Genomic DNA, 16,415 nt, shown 5'->3' with positions numbered 1-16,415 from the left:
CTCTCAGATTGAGAAGCAGCGCCAGCAAATGGAACTGGCCAAACAGCAACAAGAGCAGGTGAACAATATCTCCAGACAACCATTTCCTCAGACATGTTACAACTTTACCTCACTTTGGTACCCAGACATGCAAAGATGACTAGGGGTACCACTCCCTTCAAATTGAAAAAAAAAAAATCAAAACTGATTAAAAAGTCTGCTATGAAAAATCTTAACTACTCTGGTGATAAGTAATGCAGAAATCATGTTAATGAAGATGAGATTTTGATAGATTATGGGCACGGTACAAACAACATGCAAAGTAAAAAGAGCATTTATAAATACTGACATTATGAAAGATTCCATCAGACTAGTAATATTTGAGATGAGTTCTGAAGAACAGGTAGGATTCACAGAAACTGAGTTTTGGTCGTATTAGGAGAATTGCATAATCTTAGTCAGGTATGGGAATATAAATTGGGTGTGGTGATGCCTATAGATAAAGAGATAAAAAGAGTGAACACGTAGAAGAGTTATATATCTAGAACTTTTTGCACAGATATATGCAAGGTGAAGAGGTTTAGAACCTTAGTAGTAGAGGAAATGGTGGGACCGTCACCAGAAACTGGGAAAGTCAGAAGTACTAATTTGGAAAAGATAGTTTTGCACATGTTGATTTCAGACAGTTAGCATGTAGCCCACCTGGAGGTATGTGAAAGACAGAATAACAATCCAGAGTTTTAAGAGTGGATGCCAGAGCTAAATGTCTTAGATTATGTTCATAGAAGTTATCATTTAAACCATTGCAGCTGTTATGATTTAGTCACTCAAGAAATAATAATTGATTCATTTTCCTTGTCTGGGACTATGCTAACTGATTGCTGAAGCTACCATAAGTAATCCAACAGACAAAGCCAGGGTCTCCACATTCTAGTACAGTGGTTCTCAACCTGTGATTCACAACCCCTTTGGGGGCCCAACGACCCTTTCACAGGGGTCACCCACTTCACAACTGTAGCAGCATTACAGTTATAAAGTAGCAGCAAAAATTATTTTTATGGTTGGGGGGGGGTCACCACAACATGAGGAACTGTATTAAAGGGTCGTGGCATTAGGAAGGTTGAGAACTACTGTTCTAGTAGAAAGGTAATTAACAAAGGAACAAATGAATAGGCAAAATAATTTCAGACACTGATAAATAATTAGAAGAAATTTCTGTTGAGGAATGTGATCAATTTTCATTGGAATGGTGGGGCAGTGCTCTTTAAAATGGGGTTATTAGATAAATATTTCTGAGGTTGTGGCAATTGAGCTCATACCTAAATGATAAAAGAGAGGCGGCCAAAATCACATCTGAGGGTGAGTGTTTCTGAAAGTGGGTGAGCAGGTTGGCCCACCTAAGATAGAGTGAAGGTGTTGTGAGAAAATGGAAAGAGACTAAGAATAGAGCCTTGGGGGGATGCTGACCTTTACTGGCAGAGTGGGGAAGCTGAACCTGTCCAGAAGCAAGGAGAGGTACAGAAGAAGCATGAGAAGTTAGGTGTCATATGACACTAGAGGACACTCAGTGTTTAAGAATAGACAGCAGCATTGAATGCTACAGAAAATTAATATAATTATTTTAACACATCATGAAAGCTACCCAGCTTTTTATTTAAATTTTCATTGTTCGACTTTAAAAGTGTTACTTCAAGTGAATCACAGGTGCAGAAAACTGACAATAAGAACTGACACATACAAACTATTATGGCCAGAAATTTGGTATTACTTTGAAGGGAAGGTAGAGGGTTTAGTGGGGACAGCTTACCTACAAGGATAACACCCACTTTACAGGACTAATTCCCTGTACACTCCATGTTATTTGTTCAGTGCATCACCTTACCAAATGGAAAACCCAGTATCACTGAGTCTATTCCAAATAGAATAAGGCCACTATTTATGGTATTTGTGCCTTGATGGTGCTTATGGGGAAATGGTTAAGTGCTTCACTGATAACCAAAAGATCAGTAGTTCAAACCCATCATCAGTTTCACTAGTAGAAAAGATATGACAACATAAGAAACCCCATGGTGCAGTTATACTGTTAGTTAGGGTCGCTATATATCAGAACTAACTTCATGTCACACAACAAAAACACTTGCTTCTCCACACATCTTTGCATGATGTTGGTAAAGAATATTTAATAAACTATGGATTACTAGAAGTGCCGTCAAAATGTTCTTAGAAACAAGGATTGTAGGGATTTGACATATGCTCTTTGGACACTATCAGGAAGAACTAGTCGCCAGAGGAGGACATAATGTTTGCTGAAGTTGAGGATCAGTAAAACAGAAGATCTTCATTGAGATGAATTAATTAATTCATTCAACAATGTACTTAAACACACCAGTGATTGTGAGGATGGGTGCAGGACCAGATAGTATTTTGTTCTGTTGTGTATAATGGATCTTTGAATCGGAATCAACTCAACAGTACCTATCAACAACATATACATCTTTACAAACCCTTTAAACAGTTTTCTAACATGTAAATGAGAGATTTGAAAGAGGTGAATAAAATGTTTCGTTATTTCCCAGAATAATATAATTATCCGGTTATTGAAAGTTCTATATATTCTTGATTTACTTCTATGACAAAAGAATTCAGTTTTTGCTTGTGGCCATCCAAAAAACATTGGAATTTTCCTTAATTCTCAAAGGTCAAAACAGACATCTGAATTCTTGAAAACCCTAGGAGCCTCTGAAAATGGCCCTCCATTTTATTGTATTCTATTGATTGATTGATTGATTGATTGATTGCAGGGGGTCCCTATTAGATGAGTCTGAGGGCTGACTTACCCTGAAAAATCAAAGCGATCTGCAATAGTGAAAAAAATGCTTATTTCTTTCTCTTTCAATTCTCACCCCCTTTCTTGAATATCAACAGAAGATTTTAGATATTTTTCTAAAAAGCGTTTTCAAGACTTCTAATGTTCTCTTTAGAACTTTAGAGGGCTATCCACTCTTCTAGATGTTCTCTCCTATGTGGGAAGATGTCAGCTAAAGATGCCTACTACACTACCTGAGAGGTCTTTATTGAGATCAATAGATCAGGTTTCTATAGGTAATTCTGCTTTTGTGTGTTCTCTGTTGATAGACAGAATACTGTAGCTATGATTTTGTGGTTGGTAAGATCTGACAAGTCCTTTTCGACTCATTGTAACCATGTGATGGAGTAGAACTGCCTCACAGGTGTTACTGGCTACCATGGAAGTGGATTGGCAGATGTTTCTCCTGCAGTGTGCGTTTGAACTATCAAGTTTTCAGTTAGTAGCTGAGCACTTAACTGTTTGTGCAAGGGAAGTTCCTTACAATGACAACACTGCTGAGGGACTGAGTATTGACATTTGTAGTCACTACTCCATGATTACTGGTCATGTCATCAGAGCACAGGCAAATGACTGAACCACATTGAATACTTATTCCTTAAGACTGGTCAGGCTCATATAGATGAACCTTCTCCCAGAATTCCTTTTTCAGTGTGGAGTACTCTTTCAATTCTAGTATTTTGATGCCCCTGTTTCCTGATTCTCCTAGACTTTGACCTCCATTCCTTATACATCTATTCAGCAAATATTTCTGAATCCAGGCTCTGTTCTATTTGAGGGTGTACAGCAGAGAATAATCCAGCTAAACATCTCAATTTTAGTTGGAAGAGATAGACAATAAGTAAATAAAGTATATGGGGACAAGTATTAAAATGTAAAATTAATCAGGGTATTAGGGAGGGTACAGCTAAAACCATAGCATATTTTAAACTGTGTTCTTTGAGAAACCATGTTGAGAAGGTAACATCCCTCTACTGTCAGTAATTTGTAATAGGTGAAGGAGAATCTATAATTATCTCAGAAAGAGAATTCAAGATGGAAAGAAAGGCAAGTAGGAAAGCCCAGTGGCAGGAGTGTCCTTGGTGGCATGTTCCAGAGGCACTTGGAAGAGCAGTGTGGCTAAAATAGAGAGACAGGGCAAGAGGAAGAAGAGATTATATTAGAGAGGTGGCTTTCAAAAGCTATAGAGCTGTGTTTGGGCTGCTAACCACAAGGACAGCAGTTTAAAAACACTGCCTGCTGCATGGGAGAAAAACAAGGCTTTCTACTCCCACAAAGAGTTATAGTCGCAAACCCCCCACAAGAGCCGATCCTAGAGGATCACTAAGAGAGAAGTAGTAAGAGGCCAAATTACATAGGGACTTAGAAGAATTGTATGGACATTTACTTTTTCTTGCAGGGGAGAGACAGAAAGTCTTTGAAGAGATGAATTATATTGCTTAATTTGTATTTTAAAAAATATTTCCCCAGGGGAAATATGGCTTGTAATGGACAATAACAAGCAAGGGTTCAAACAGAGAGAGGAACAGAGGGAGCTATGATGGCGATGAATAGAGGAGATAGCAGTGGTGTAGAAAAGAGAAAGTGTGAAGGGGTGTAATGTGGTTAAGTCTTTGAAGATATATATCCTCAAGGTAAAATTAAATTATTTAAATACCACTGGAATTGTTGATACTTGGGAGGAAGCAACTAGACAAAGAGGGAAAAATGTGTACAATTTTCTTTACTACCTTTCTTAAGGAAAAAAACGCATTTATTTGACTATTGTCCCAAGATAAACTAAAATCATTGAAATAATTATTATTTCCCCGTGTTCATAAAGGAAATTTAAAAATTGTCAGTGTCGACCCACTTGCATCATGAATTTTAACTTTGAATCACAGTACTGCACTCTACATGTACCTATTATTTCCTGAATGTTTAGCTAGATATAAAAGAAAGGAAGTATTTTTGTAATTAAAATTACAGTGATCACATGATAAGACTAAGAACTGTAGCATATTTATGAGAGAGATACATTTCCTGAGTTTAGGGTTTGGATTCTCATTAGAATGCCACCTAACCTATATTGTGTAATTAAAATTTCAAATTTTTCTCTTTTTTTGTTTATACATTATTTTATCAAATATTTGTTTCATACTCCATTATGTACCAGATTCTGTGCAAATGGCTGAGCAAAATATACATGATCCCTACCTACACTGTGTTATAAACTTCTACCTAGGAGACAGAGAGATGGTAATAAAGAAGTCAAGCAATCAAAAACAAATCCATATAAAGTCATACCATGTGATATAAGGTTAAGTAAATGTAGAAGATAGTATGAGAGCAAATAACAGGGTTATCATTGTGCTATTTCCTGGGTTAGAAAACACTTAAGACAACCATGTGGAAGACTCAGTCCTGAATAAATTTGGAACCTGTTGAACTTGAAGTAACTTCAAATATTCATTTGGGTAAATGAGCCTGAAGCTCTTAGAGCTGTGATGAAGATAAGAGGAGCCATGTGTGAGTCACGGCATAGATCTATGAAAGTAAGGACAGTGAGACCAGGGAGGAGAGTCAAAAAGGGAGCCGTATGGAAATCCAGCTCCAGGAAAGGTAGGACAAGGCCAAGAAAGTGTAATGTTACAAAATCTAAGGGCAGAAAATAGATTAAGATTAAAGGAAAACACTTAAGCCTTAAATACTGAGAGGATTAAAAAATAGAACTTAAAAAGGGAAAAAGACAAACCGAAAATCAGAGAACTATTAGGAATTAGTGACTCAAATAGAAATATATACTTTTTAAAAATAGAAATAGTTTTGATAAATGGGAGGAGACATGAGAATAGATTTTGTTGGGTGGCTTAAGAATGTGTTTTGCTGTGCTTGAGAGGCGCAGTAGCGGGAGGGAGCCTCAGCAAGGTAGAGAGGGAGTCCTCTCGGGCTGCAAACACGCAGCAAGTTTGCTTCTAACACGGTGGTGGGTTGGTGTTCACTAGCAGTATCTCAGTCGAATGGCTTAGCTATCTATTTCATCGAACACCCTACACAGCAGAGTTTTAGTCAGACATCTATGAGGTCTTTATGAGTCAGAGCAAACATATTGGCCACTGGTTTCACTTGCCTATTTAAGGAAGACAGCCTCTTCCAATACTTTGTGTTACACTGAACTGCTTGGGCACAACCATTTCCTAATAGTGCTATACTCTTTCTTCGTCTGGAAGCTAGAAATATCTGGGGCTGTGCCTTCATCGTCTATCATCAAAAGGAGGGATTTTGCAACCCTCACCTTTCGTACTGGCACCAATCATTCTTGCAGTGTGGGAGCTTCATTTGCTTTGAGCCAAAGGAGGCACTGCTCCTGAAGACTGAGCGTCACGTTGGAGCCTCACTAGGATGAATTGTCAATAATTGAGTAGCACCCCCACGTCTATTTTCACCATCGCGATCAGTGTCAAATCGAACTCTTTGAGAAATAAAACGTGGGTAGCTTCCCTCCAGGACTGCAAGTACATTTTAGTTAATTTATTTTTGTACAATTTCTCCGCAGATTGCCAGACAACAGCAGCAGCTTCTGCAGCAGCAACACAAAATCAACTTACTTCAGCAGCAGATCCAGGTCAGAAATCATAATCTCATGTACGCTTCCTTCTATGTACCCACAGACACAGCCTACAGAGTAAAATTCCTTCCCGATTCACCCACAAATTGTTGCCCCCTCTACCTTGCAAACCTTGTGGCTCCCTGCCACACACCTTACCATGTTCGGGAGGTGCACGTCAAGCACGCTGAATGTCCATTTCTTCCTGTGCTGTGATGAAATTATGATGGAAGGATGTTTCATGTCCCCCCTATACATTGATGTATTAAATGTATTCCTGTGTTCTTAACGGGCTTGTGCAAGGGAATCGAAGACGGTCGGTACCACAGAATTGCAGGCGGAGGACCAGTGGCAGAGAGGACATTTTTACTGTGTAGTCAAGGGCTCTGTGGCAAAGGTAGAGTTTTACAGAGGGTCATGGTTTTTCAGTCGAGGGCAAATCATCTTTGGTACTGACCATAGAATCTATACCTGAGGGATCTGTAACCTTCATGCTTTTCTTGCATGAAGGTGTCAAATACTGAAGAGATTGAAATAAGAAAGGAAGGCGCTGCATTGCTTTTAAAAGGAAAAAGTAAGTTGTCAAGGATATCTCTACCACTTGCTAGTATGAACTTCAATCATCTATTTAGGTTCCTTTTCTAGAAAAGAGGATAATCAAAACACTTCATAAAGAGTCATGAGCATTTAGTGAAATCATGTATGGAAGCCATACACAGGGCCGAAGCTCAGAGTCAGCGCTCCATCCATATTGACTCGGACTAGCATGAGAAAAGGGAGCGCGTTCATGGAGCTGTGACTCTAGCCCATTGGGTACCATCATGCACCTGGAGGAGCCCGTTGAGTTTGTAGTCAGCTAATCTAAGGGAAAAGAAAACTCATCCTTCTCTTGAAGTTATGTCATGAGAACCCAGTATGCTTTAATCACTATCCATGTTACAAACACCAGAAACAGGCTGTACATTAAAGAGGGGTTCACACATTTGGTAACAAAGTGTCTTCCATTTTTGTCTATGTGGATCTTGTACACTTAATTTCATTATCCAAAATTATCTGCCGCAATTAGGATTTCTCTTTTTGTGCTGTGCGAAGAATTAGCCCCTGAGACAGTACTTAAAGGTACAGGTCTGTTTCCAGCGTGAAGCACTTTGAAGAAAGACCTAGTGGCCTTTTATGAAAGATTAGTCATTGAAAACCCAGTGGCCACATAGGCTGGTGTGCTTCTTCCATATGGGCTTTAGAAGGGATCAGGTATAAGGCATCATCAGAACAAAAAATCTTATCATAGTGAATGATGGGGGGAGTGCAGAGTGGAGACCCAAATCCCATTTGTAGGCCACCGGAGATCCCCTTGCAGAGGGGTCTCGGGGAGGAGACAAGCCAGTCAGGGTGCGATGTAGCAACGATGAAAAATAAAACTTTCCTCTAGTTCCTAAATGTTTCCTCCCCGCTCCCACTATCATGACACGAATTCTACCTTGCAAGTCTGGCTAAAACAGAGGATGTACACTGGTACAGATAGGAACTGGAAACACAGGGAATCCAGGGCGGATGATCCCTACAGGACCAGTGGTGTGAGTGGTGATACTGGGAGGGTAGAGGGAGAGTGGGTTGGAAAGAGGGAACCAATTACAAGGAACTATATGTGACCTCCTCCCTGGGGGACAGACAACCGAAAAGTGGGTGAAGGGAGACGTCGGACAGGGAAAGATATGACAAAATAATAATTTGTAAACTATCAAGGGCTCATGAGGGATGGGGGAACAGGGAGGGAGGGGAAAAATGAGGACCTAATGCCTGGGGCTTAAGTGGAGAGGAAATGTTTTGAGAATGATGAGGGCAATGAATGTACAAAAACGCTTTACACAATTGATGTATGTATGGATTGTGATAAGAGTTGTATGAGCCCCTAATAAAATGATTTTTTTAAAAAGATTATATTCTAAAATAAATAAATAAAGTTCTTTCTTACACATAAAAAAAAAAAGAAAGCCCAGTGGTGTACATTTCCACTCAGAAACTTGTGGAGTTTCCTGAGTCAGAATTGTTGCAATTTTTTTGTTTTATTTTTTTCTTGTTGTGCCTGGAATATTAAGTGCACCTGTCTGAGCTTTGGGGCATACTGAAACCAGGGGTTCTCATTTTCTTTTTCTGTAATCATACTTTGCACGTTTTTAATGTGCTATTATCTTTTTGTATCTGAGTGTGCTTATTCAATTCACTGGTTTTAAAAAGTCCTTGAATTTTATGTGGTTTTTTTTCTTCAGAGTGCAATGATTTTGAATATAGTTTTCTGATGGTGCCACATTTGCTATTTTTAAAGTCTTTTAAATTTCTGAAAAACTCAATGGGATGTAAACATTATTAGGACAATTTCTTATTGTAAATAAGATAGAAATCTGTAATCAGCATTATGGCCCTGGCAAGTCACTTGGTTTCTCTGGGATTTGATGAGGTGCCTATAATTTTAATTGTATTTTTACTTTCTATTGAGACTTTTGTTAAACAGAATTATAAATGGCATCAACTCATCATATTGTAGATACAGTTATTTGTGAAACTTGTAAGGTGGGTGTTCTGACCACTTAAACTGAGCCACTGCCTTTACTGTTCCATTTTGGAATTATTTCACAATTAAAACCATTGTGCTAAAGTGTATACTTTAAACTTTCTCATAAAAGAACAATATTGAAATGGATGGTGATTTTGCTCTAGAATATGGAACTGTATAATGTATGTTAGACTGTTTTCTTTTTTTTGGTTACCAAATTTAATATGTCTTCTACTTGCCCTTCCCCTCACTGCCTTACTCTTTTTTTTAAATCATTTTATTGGGGGCTCATACAACTCTTATCACAATCCATACACACATCAATTGTGTAAAGCACATTTGTTCATTCATTGCCCTCATCATTCTCAAGACATTTGCTCTCCACTTAAGCCCCTGGCATCAGCTCCTCATTTCCCCCCCTCCCAACCCGTTCCCTCTTCCCTCATGAACCCTTGATAATTTATAAATTATTATTTTGCCATATCTTACACTTTCCGACATTAGGCCTTTTTGGAAAACATTTTAAAATCATCTGTCCTAGAAATAGAATGCTTATAGACACTATTTCCCAGACAGTTAAGAACAAGTTTAATGACTTGCCCAAGCTCACACAAGTAGTTAGGGTAAAAAAGTGATACATTATAAAGTTTTCTGTCTATGAATAGAAATTTTTCTGAGTATGAAAATGTAATAGTTTAGAAGTTAGGGACATCTACTAGTTCACAGAGTCAGGAGGAAACCCACCAACCAACAACACATCTAAATGAATAGTCCCTACAGGCAGTAATGTCACATTGAGAGGGATTGGAGAGAAATGTTGAAAGGTAATGACATATTATTTCTCTGTATTTATCTTCACTTAAGGGGTAGTGTGGATAAATGAAATGGGGGGGGCGGTCAAAATCATCATGTGATCACTTAAAAAAATTATGGGAATTAGAGCATGTTCTCCACAACAGATAAGTAATGAGCAAGATAGGTGATTTGAAAGGAATTAATTTGCTCAGTTTTGAATATATTCATTAAGTAAACTATAGTTCTATAGGGAGAATAAGCTCTTAATTTGGAGCATTCTTCCAAACAAAGGTATATATAATTGTATAATATGTGATTATATTCAGATTATTTAATCTATTGAGATATTTTTCAAACAAAGGGAATGTAATGCAGTGGTGTGTGTAGAAATAGAATTTTTAAAAAGTAGTATAGGCCTTTAGTTTTCCTATATAAATTCTTACCAATTTCTTTTAAAAATTTTTTCTCTACCTTTCCCACTTCCCTGTTTTTCCTTTTCCTTCACAAAATAAGACAAAGAGGAAAAGAAAAAAAAATGAGCCTGTTATGATGGAAAGCAAATAAAATGTACAACAAATAATATTATAAATTACATTTAAATTAATGCATAACTAATCAAATGCTTTCATAAAATTTACAACAGGTTATAGTTTAACTTGAAAATATTCAACAGTGGATTTTTTTCCATGAATGACATTTGTACTCTTAAATATACAACTTTAAGTCCTGAAGTCAGCACACCAACTCACATTATTCATCTTGGTTAGATTTCATAAAGTGTTTGCTGCCATTGCTGCCTTGCTGGACCTTAGAAAACCATGCTTTCTAGTTCCTTTATTGATTGAATACTGATCAACACAGTTACATAATCCACAACTAAAGTCAATTTTAAAATCTTTGTCTTCCTGACAAAGACATTAGTTTGTTCCAACCCTTAGTAAAAGCATACCGTAGAAAGTTTAGATAGACCAGCTAGATAGATTACATTGATAGAAGTTCGAAGAGGACACATGTGCACACTTGGTGATTCTAGGAAATACAAGAAGGAGGGTGTTCCTATCATTTTTCTTTCTTTTTTAGTGAGGTTTTTAAGGTGATACTAATTTTAGATAGTCTTAATTCCATTTGAAGAATATCTCATTTGACTTAAGAAGTGTAGGAATATTCTGAGTAAGTTTGTCTGGGCCTGTACATGCATAAATAATAACATACTTTCATCGCTACCCAAATTATTTAAAATACTTTATTGGACTGCTAATGCTATCTTTTCTCCACCCTAGTTGGTGGTTAGCTGTGCTCTAGAATTATCTAGTAAAATTTAAAATACAAAGGAAGTTTGCAAGTTCATAGTTGAATTTAATTGCTTAGGATCGGCTCCTTATGAATTCTCTTTATTTCTTCATAAAGCAACTTTAGCTATAAAATCGCAAGCCTTTATTTGGAATTAACACTCAACCTACATTCTTTTCTATAGGGAGTTTTTAGGATTATAGCCATCTACTCAATTTATTCATATAACATAGGATTAAAAGCAAGATTAAACAATGTTTTTGTTTGTTTTCTTTGCAACATCTTGTAAGTCTCAATCAGTTCACTCTGCACATAAAAGAAAGTCATATTACTGGAAATTACACATCTTTCTTAATTTTCTTAAGGCTTTTAATTTTAGGAACAGGAAGAAGTTTCTGTCTTCTTCTCCTCCATTTAGCATTGTTTTCCTTTAATGTCTTTGTCTGATCATACTCCTTAAAACGATAGAAGATTTTGACATTTCACTTGCTGTAGCAAGTTTAGGTTTAATGCACAGTGGGAACGGTAGTAAAATTGATCAATATTTGAAAAAAAATATCATATTTCTCCCTGCATAATTTTGAGGGAAAACTTTTTTCTTTCTCTCTTATGGTGTTAAAGGAAGAAAGACAGACCTGAAGCCACCTACTCCTTTATTGAGTTAGGCTCAGAAATCCACAGGGGCAGTTCTATCGTGTCCTACAGACTCATTATGAAGGGACTGAGTGAGTGAGTGAGTGAGTGAGTGAGTGAGTCAGTCAGTCAGTCAGTCAGTCAGTCAGTCAGTCAGTCAGTCAATGTGTAAGTGAGATGGTACTACAAGATAATGGAAGCCCGTGGTGTGGTCTCATTTTAGCACAGTGGTTAAGCACCTTTTTGCTAGTCAAATGGTAGTTGGAACCCTTCACTGTCGCTGAAGGAGAAGGGTATGGCAGTCTGTTTGCATGGAGATGTGGCCACTCCCTGGCCTGCACAGGCTGGCACGAACCACAGTGGACATGATGGGCTTCGTTTGGTTTCATTGAATATGCTGTTCTGCTCATATTCCTAAGTTATTCTTTCCATCACATCAATCGTTTATCATATTGATGATCAGGTTACTTTTGTTTCTAATAATGATCCTAAGCAGTCATTTTGACCTGATCCACTATTACTTTAAACTCAATGAGTGGGTAACCTTTACTCAACTTCCATTATGACAGTTAACTGAATGTCTTAGAAACTCAAGTTTCCATTAATCTTGAAGCATTGAGTGGGACATGGTTTATATAGCTTTGGACATGTATACAGAAAGCATGCCCTAGTTTGCAATGTCTTTCATTTTTGGTTCTTGTTAACATCTAATAAGGTCAATCCAATAACATGTTCCAGCATGAACTCCACACAAGATTTAGAGGTGAATGTAAAGACACTGTGCTTGATTTCAGGAGCCTTAATCATACAGTGATTGAGCCCTTAGCTACTAACCCACAGGTCAGCTGTTGTCATGCACCAGCTGCTCCGTAGGAGAAAGATGGCCAGTCTGCTTCTATGAAGATGGCAGCCGTGGGAGGCCTCTCAGGCACTTCTGTTCTGTCCTATATGGTCCCTCTGAGTTGGTATTGAGTTGAATGACAGTGGGTTTGGATTTAGAGGTCCTTCTTTCCCAACTGCATATTTATCATGATTTCCATACTGAGAGGTCAGTATTTGAACTTTATTAAGAGTGTCCACAGAGTCATTGCATTTAGCTTCCTGATGAAAGTGTGCAGCTATTGTTCATTGTGATCTGCAGGGCGGGGCAAGGTGGTGGTGGTGGTGGTAAAGAATTGGCTTATAATAACCCTCCCTGGCACTGCTCCTAGTGCATAAAATCAGAATGTGTGCACCAGTACTGCTTTTAGTTCTTGGAGCTAAGGGTTTGGTGAAGGACGGCCCTTCCTTTCCCTGTATTTGTAGCTAGGTACTGCACATCCCATAGCATGTACGGAATAGCTTGGTTCTTCAGGTGATCTTGAGTTGCATGTTACAGCATGAAATACAGTGATGACATCATTGTATAACTAAAGTTAGAAAATTGAGAACAGGATCTTTGGGATTGGATACACTCAAATTCAGTATTTGCATCTTCACACTTTATTGACTGTGTAATCTTGGGGAAATTACTTAACCCTTCTGAGTTTCATTATCTCATCAATAAAATACAAATTATATGCCCAACATAGAACTGGTTACCTTGAGGATAAAATGGAACTATGCCAGGCAGGTAGTGAGTGCATAAAACTTAAAAAAAAAATGTTTTTCCTGAAGTATTACATTTGTTATTTCTAATTTATAATGATGGGAAATATAATATCTGTTTCAAGCACAGTTTTGGATAGGAAAAGGAATATATTCTTCAGTCAAATTCAGTGAAAATTGTGAATTCAGTTTTGCACATTTATACAATTTTAGAACCACAAGAAATTTTGAGAAAACCTTTATTTAGATCTATCTTTCACTTTGACGTGTGTAAACTTGAAACAAGTAAGGTTAGAAGACTTTCCCAATCACGTCAATGGCCAGATTCCAAGGATCCAGAATCTGGGCCCCGTCGTTTCTCTTCCACAGATCTTCTCCCTGTAAGGCTTATTGGCCTGGCGTTTAAAGGGAGTGTTCTTTCCCAGGGTACATATCGCGACAAACTGTGAATACAAGTTGACTTATGTACGATTGGAGGATGAAGTTGCAGGCATGGGCTCAACCAATTTGGGATAAAGGTTTCATTTTATTGGTGCCAAAGTTCTCTGAGGTCATTAAAGTATTGGTAATTCTTGACAAGAAGAAATAAGTGCATTGAAATACTGTGCTGACAACTTCAGGACCAGTGGTTTACAAGGATCTACATATAGTCTCCTCCCTGGGGGATGGACAACAGAAAAGTGGGTGAAGGGAGACGTCGGACAGTGTAAGATATGGCAAGACAATAATAATTTATAAATTATCAAGGGTTCATGAGGGAGGGGGGAGCAGGAAGGGAGGGGAAAAAGTGAGGAGCTGATACCAAGGGCTCAAATAGAAAGCAAATGTTTCGAGAATGATGATGGCAACAAATGTACAAATGTGCTTGACACAGTGGATGTATGTATGGATTCTGATAAGAATTGTACAAGCCCCCAATAAAGTGATTAAAAAAAAAAGAAATACTGTGCTGAAAACATAATAATGTTAGAGGTAAAATAATAGTACCTGACTGACTTGCTGATTTATGATTTCTTCAAGTGTGCTAAGTTGGACAACTTTTACCCCCCTTAGCGAGACTCCCCCCACCCCCCACCTACCTGCGCACAAGGACATTACAAAGTAACCTGTGTCTTTGGGAGACTGGAAATGCCATTCAGTTACTATTTCAACCTAAGAAAGAATGCATTTTAATTCCTTGCACTCCAGCTACTGTCTTGCTCTATAAAATAAAATAAGCAGCAAATGACCTGCATACAATTTCTTGTAACTCTTGACTTGCTCCTGTCTGTGCACTGAGGATACCACACTTAAACATCTTCTAACCATTTGTTCTTTCTTGATTTTTATTCTCGTCTTCTGGTGACTATCTAATGAAAGAACCCCAATTATACATAGGTTATTTATTGCTTTTTCTAGGCCCAGTTGTCTCTATAGCTGGAGACACACCTACACATACACATTATATATAAGCACAGACATATTTTAATTTTTATCTGCATGATGCATGCGACATGTGAAAAAAAACACAGGAAGATAATGAAGAGCAACCAACCGTCTCAACTCCCCACACTCTTAGGTAGTAGGAGACACTTTATATTCTTAAACGTTTATTTTTTTATTTTGTTCTGTGTGTGTGTGATAGATGACTGTTATTTCACTGCTAGTATTATTATGCTCTCAATACAACATTTCAATGCATTTCTTTCTACATAATAATTTATCAAGAATTACTAAAACTCAATGATCTCAGAGGATTTTGGCACCAATAAAATGAAATCTTCATCACGGATTTGTGAGCGCAGAATGGCAACTTAATCCTCCAGTTGTACATAAGACAGTTTTTGTAGCAAATTAAAGCAGAAGACCAAAGAAATAAATAAATACTGTCTAGAGGACACCTCGATGTAGAAAGCCCGGAGCAGTCAAGCATTGTATCATATATGTGCATGGTATATGATAACACACAATAAAATATTTTTTAGCAATTCACTGTTTCCTCCAGGTACAGTGCTGACCTGGATGACATTCTTCAAGCTGTAAAACCATGCTTCCTTCCCTTTTCCCAGTCTGCAACCCAGTAAGATAAGCTCACTGCTAATACGCTTCTCAACTGACCTTGCCCTTTGCCGTTGACTAGTTGATTCCTTATAGATAATTCTTTAGAATATGAAGTTATTATTTTCCGTTGCACTCTCTAGTGTTTGCTTCTGTATCTCAAAATTATAACAATAGTTCTATCTGTGACTTTTAAAGTATTAAGAATATTATTGATTTTAAAACGTGATTTATTTAGCTCACTTTATTGCCATTCTGACATCTTTTAATTATTTACATTTTGGGGACTGTAATTCTGTAAAGAAGTAGAAACTTTGTCTTTCTCCAGCAGTGGCTGGTGGTTTTAAACCACTGGTCTTGCAATTAGCCACCCAATGGTAACCACCAGGCCCCAGGTCTCCTAGAAATAGGATGCTCTCTATTGCGCTTCTTGTGTTGTTTTGTTCACTTCTACGTCCAATTGTTCCCAGTTGACATTCTTTCTTTCCCTCATGATAGTTGTTTTGTACCTCCATAAGCGTTCCTTAATACCTCTGCCTGTGATGCTCTGTTCCCCGGCTTCCATTTAGATGACTTGATCTAGCCTACAAACTGGACTTCCTGTCATTGATTTCTCAGAGTTGGGATCAGTTTTCTTATAGGGTCCTCCTTAATTTACTTCTTTGTTTTCCTGGAGAACCATATTAAAGAACTTACTAATTGGGGCAGAGGTGGGGGTGGAGTGTGAAGGAGTGGTAGAGTATAGAGTGTCTGAGATTAAAATGCTCTGTATATATACAGTATATTAATTTTCTAGCTATTTCTATACTTGAATGATAATTTCTCTACAAACCTTATATCCAAATTCCATCAGTCCTCTTCTGCAGAATCCATGACAGATATTATTCTCATTTGATTGATTTGCTTCTTGATGACCAGCAGGATCCCACCCCACCCCACCCCACCCCACCCCCGACCTCATGGAATATTTTAGTAAATTCTACTTATTGTAAGAGGTCACAAGGAAATTGTCTTTTTTCTTTGTATAAGCATTAGGTGTAAAGGGTTTTTTGTTGTTGTTTTTAAGGTGCAATGTTGTTTTGGGGACAGTT

At 37.8% G+C, this 16,415-nt stretch overlaps 1 protein-coding gene across 3 annotated transcripts in view; it reads left to right on the top strand.

Moving 5' to 3' along the window:
* The first annotated feature begins 6 nt into the window (after positions 1–6).
* Positions 7–16,415, top strand: part of LOC101662850 (SRY-box transcription factor 5) — a 234,923-nt gene continuing 218,514 nt past the window's right edge. For all 3 annotated transcript variants that reach the window (XM_004700182.3, XM_045288472.1, XM_045288471.1), the window contains exons 1-2: positions 7–58; positions 6,381–6,449. In XM_004700182.3, coding sequence (XP_004700239.2) covers positions 29–58; positions 6,381–6,449 — 99 coding nt within the window. In that variant the 5' untranslated portion in view covers positions 7–28. The remainder of the gene's footprint in view (positions 59–6,380; positions 6,450–16,415) is intronic.

Source organism: Echinops telfairi, unplaced genomic scaffold, assembly GCF_000313985.2.
Source record: "Echinops telfairi isolate 266 unplaced genomic scaffold, ASM31398v2 ScPeMD7_21;HRSCAF=78, whole genome shotgun sequence".
NCBI lineage: Eukaryota > Metazoa > Chordata > Mammalia > Afrosoricida > Tenrecidae > Echinops > Echinops telfairi.
The sequence above is the reverse complement of the archived record's forward strand: the minus strand, read 5'-3'. Positions and strand labels throughout refer to the sequence as shown.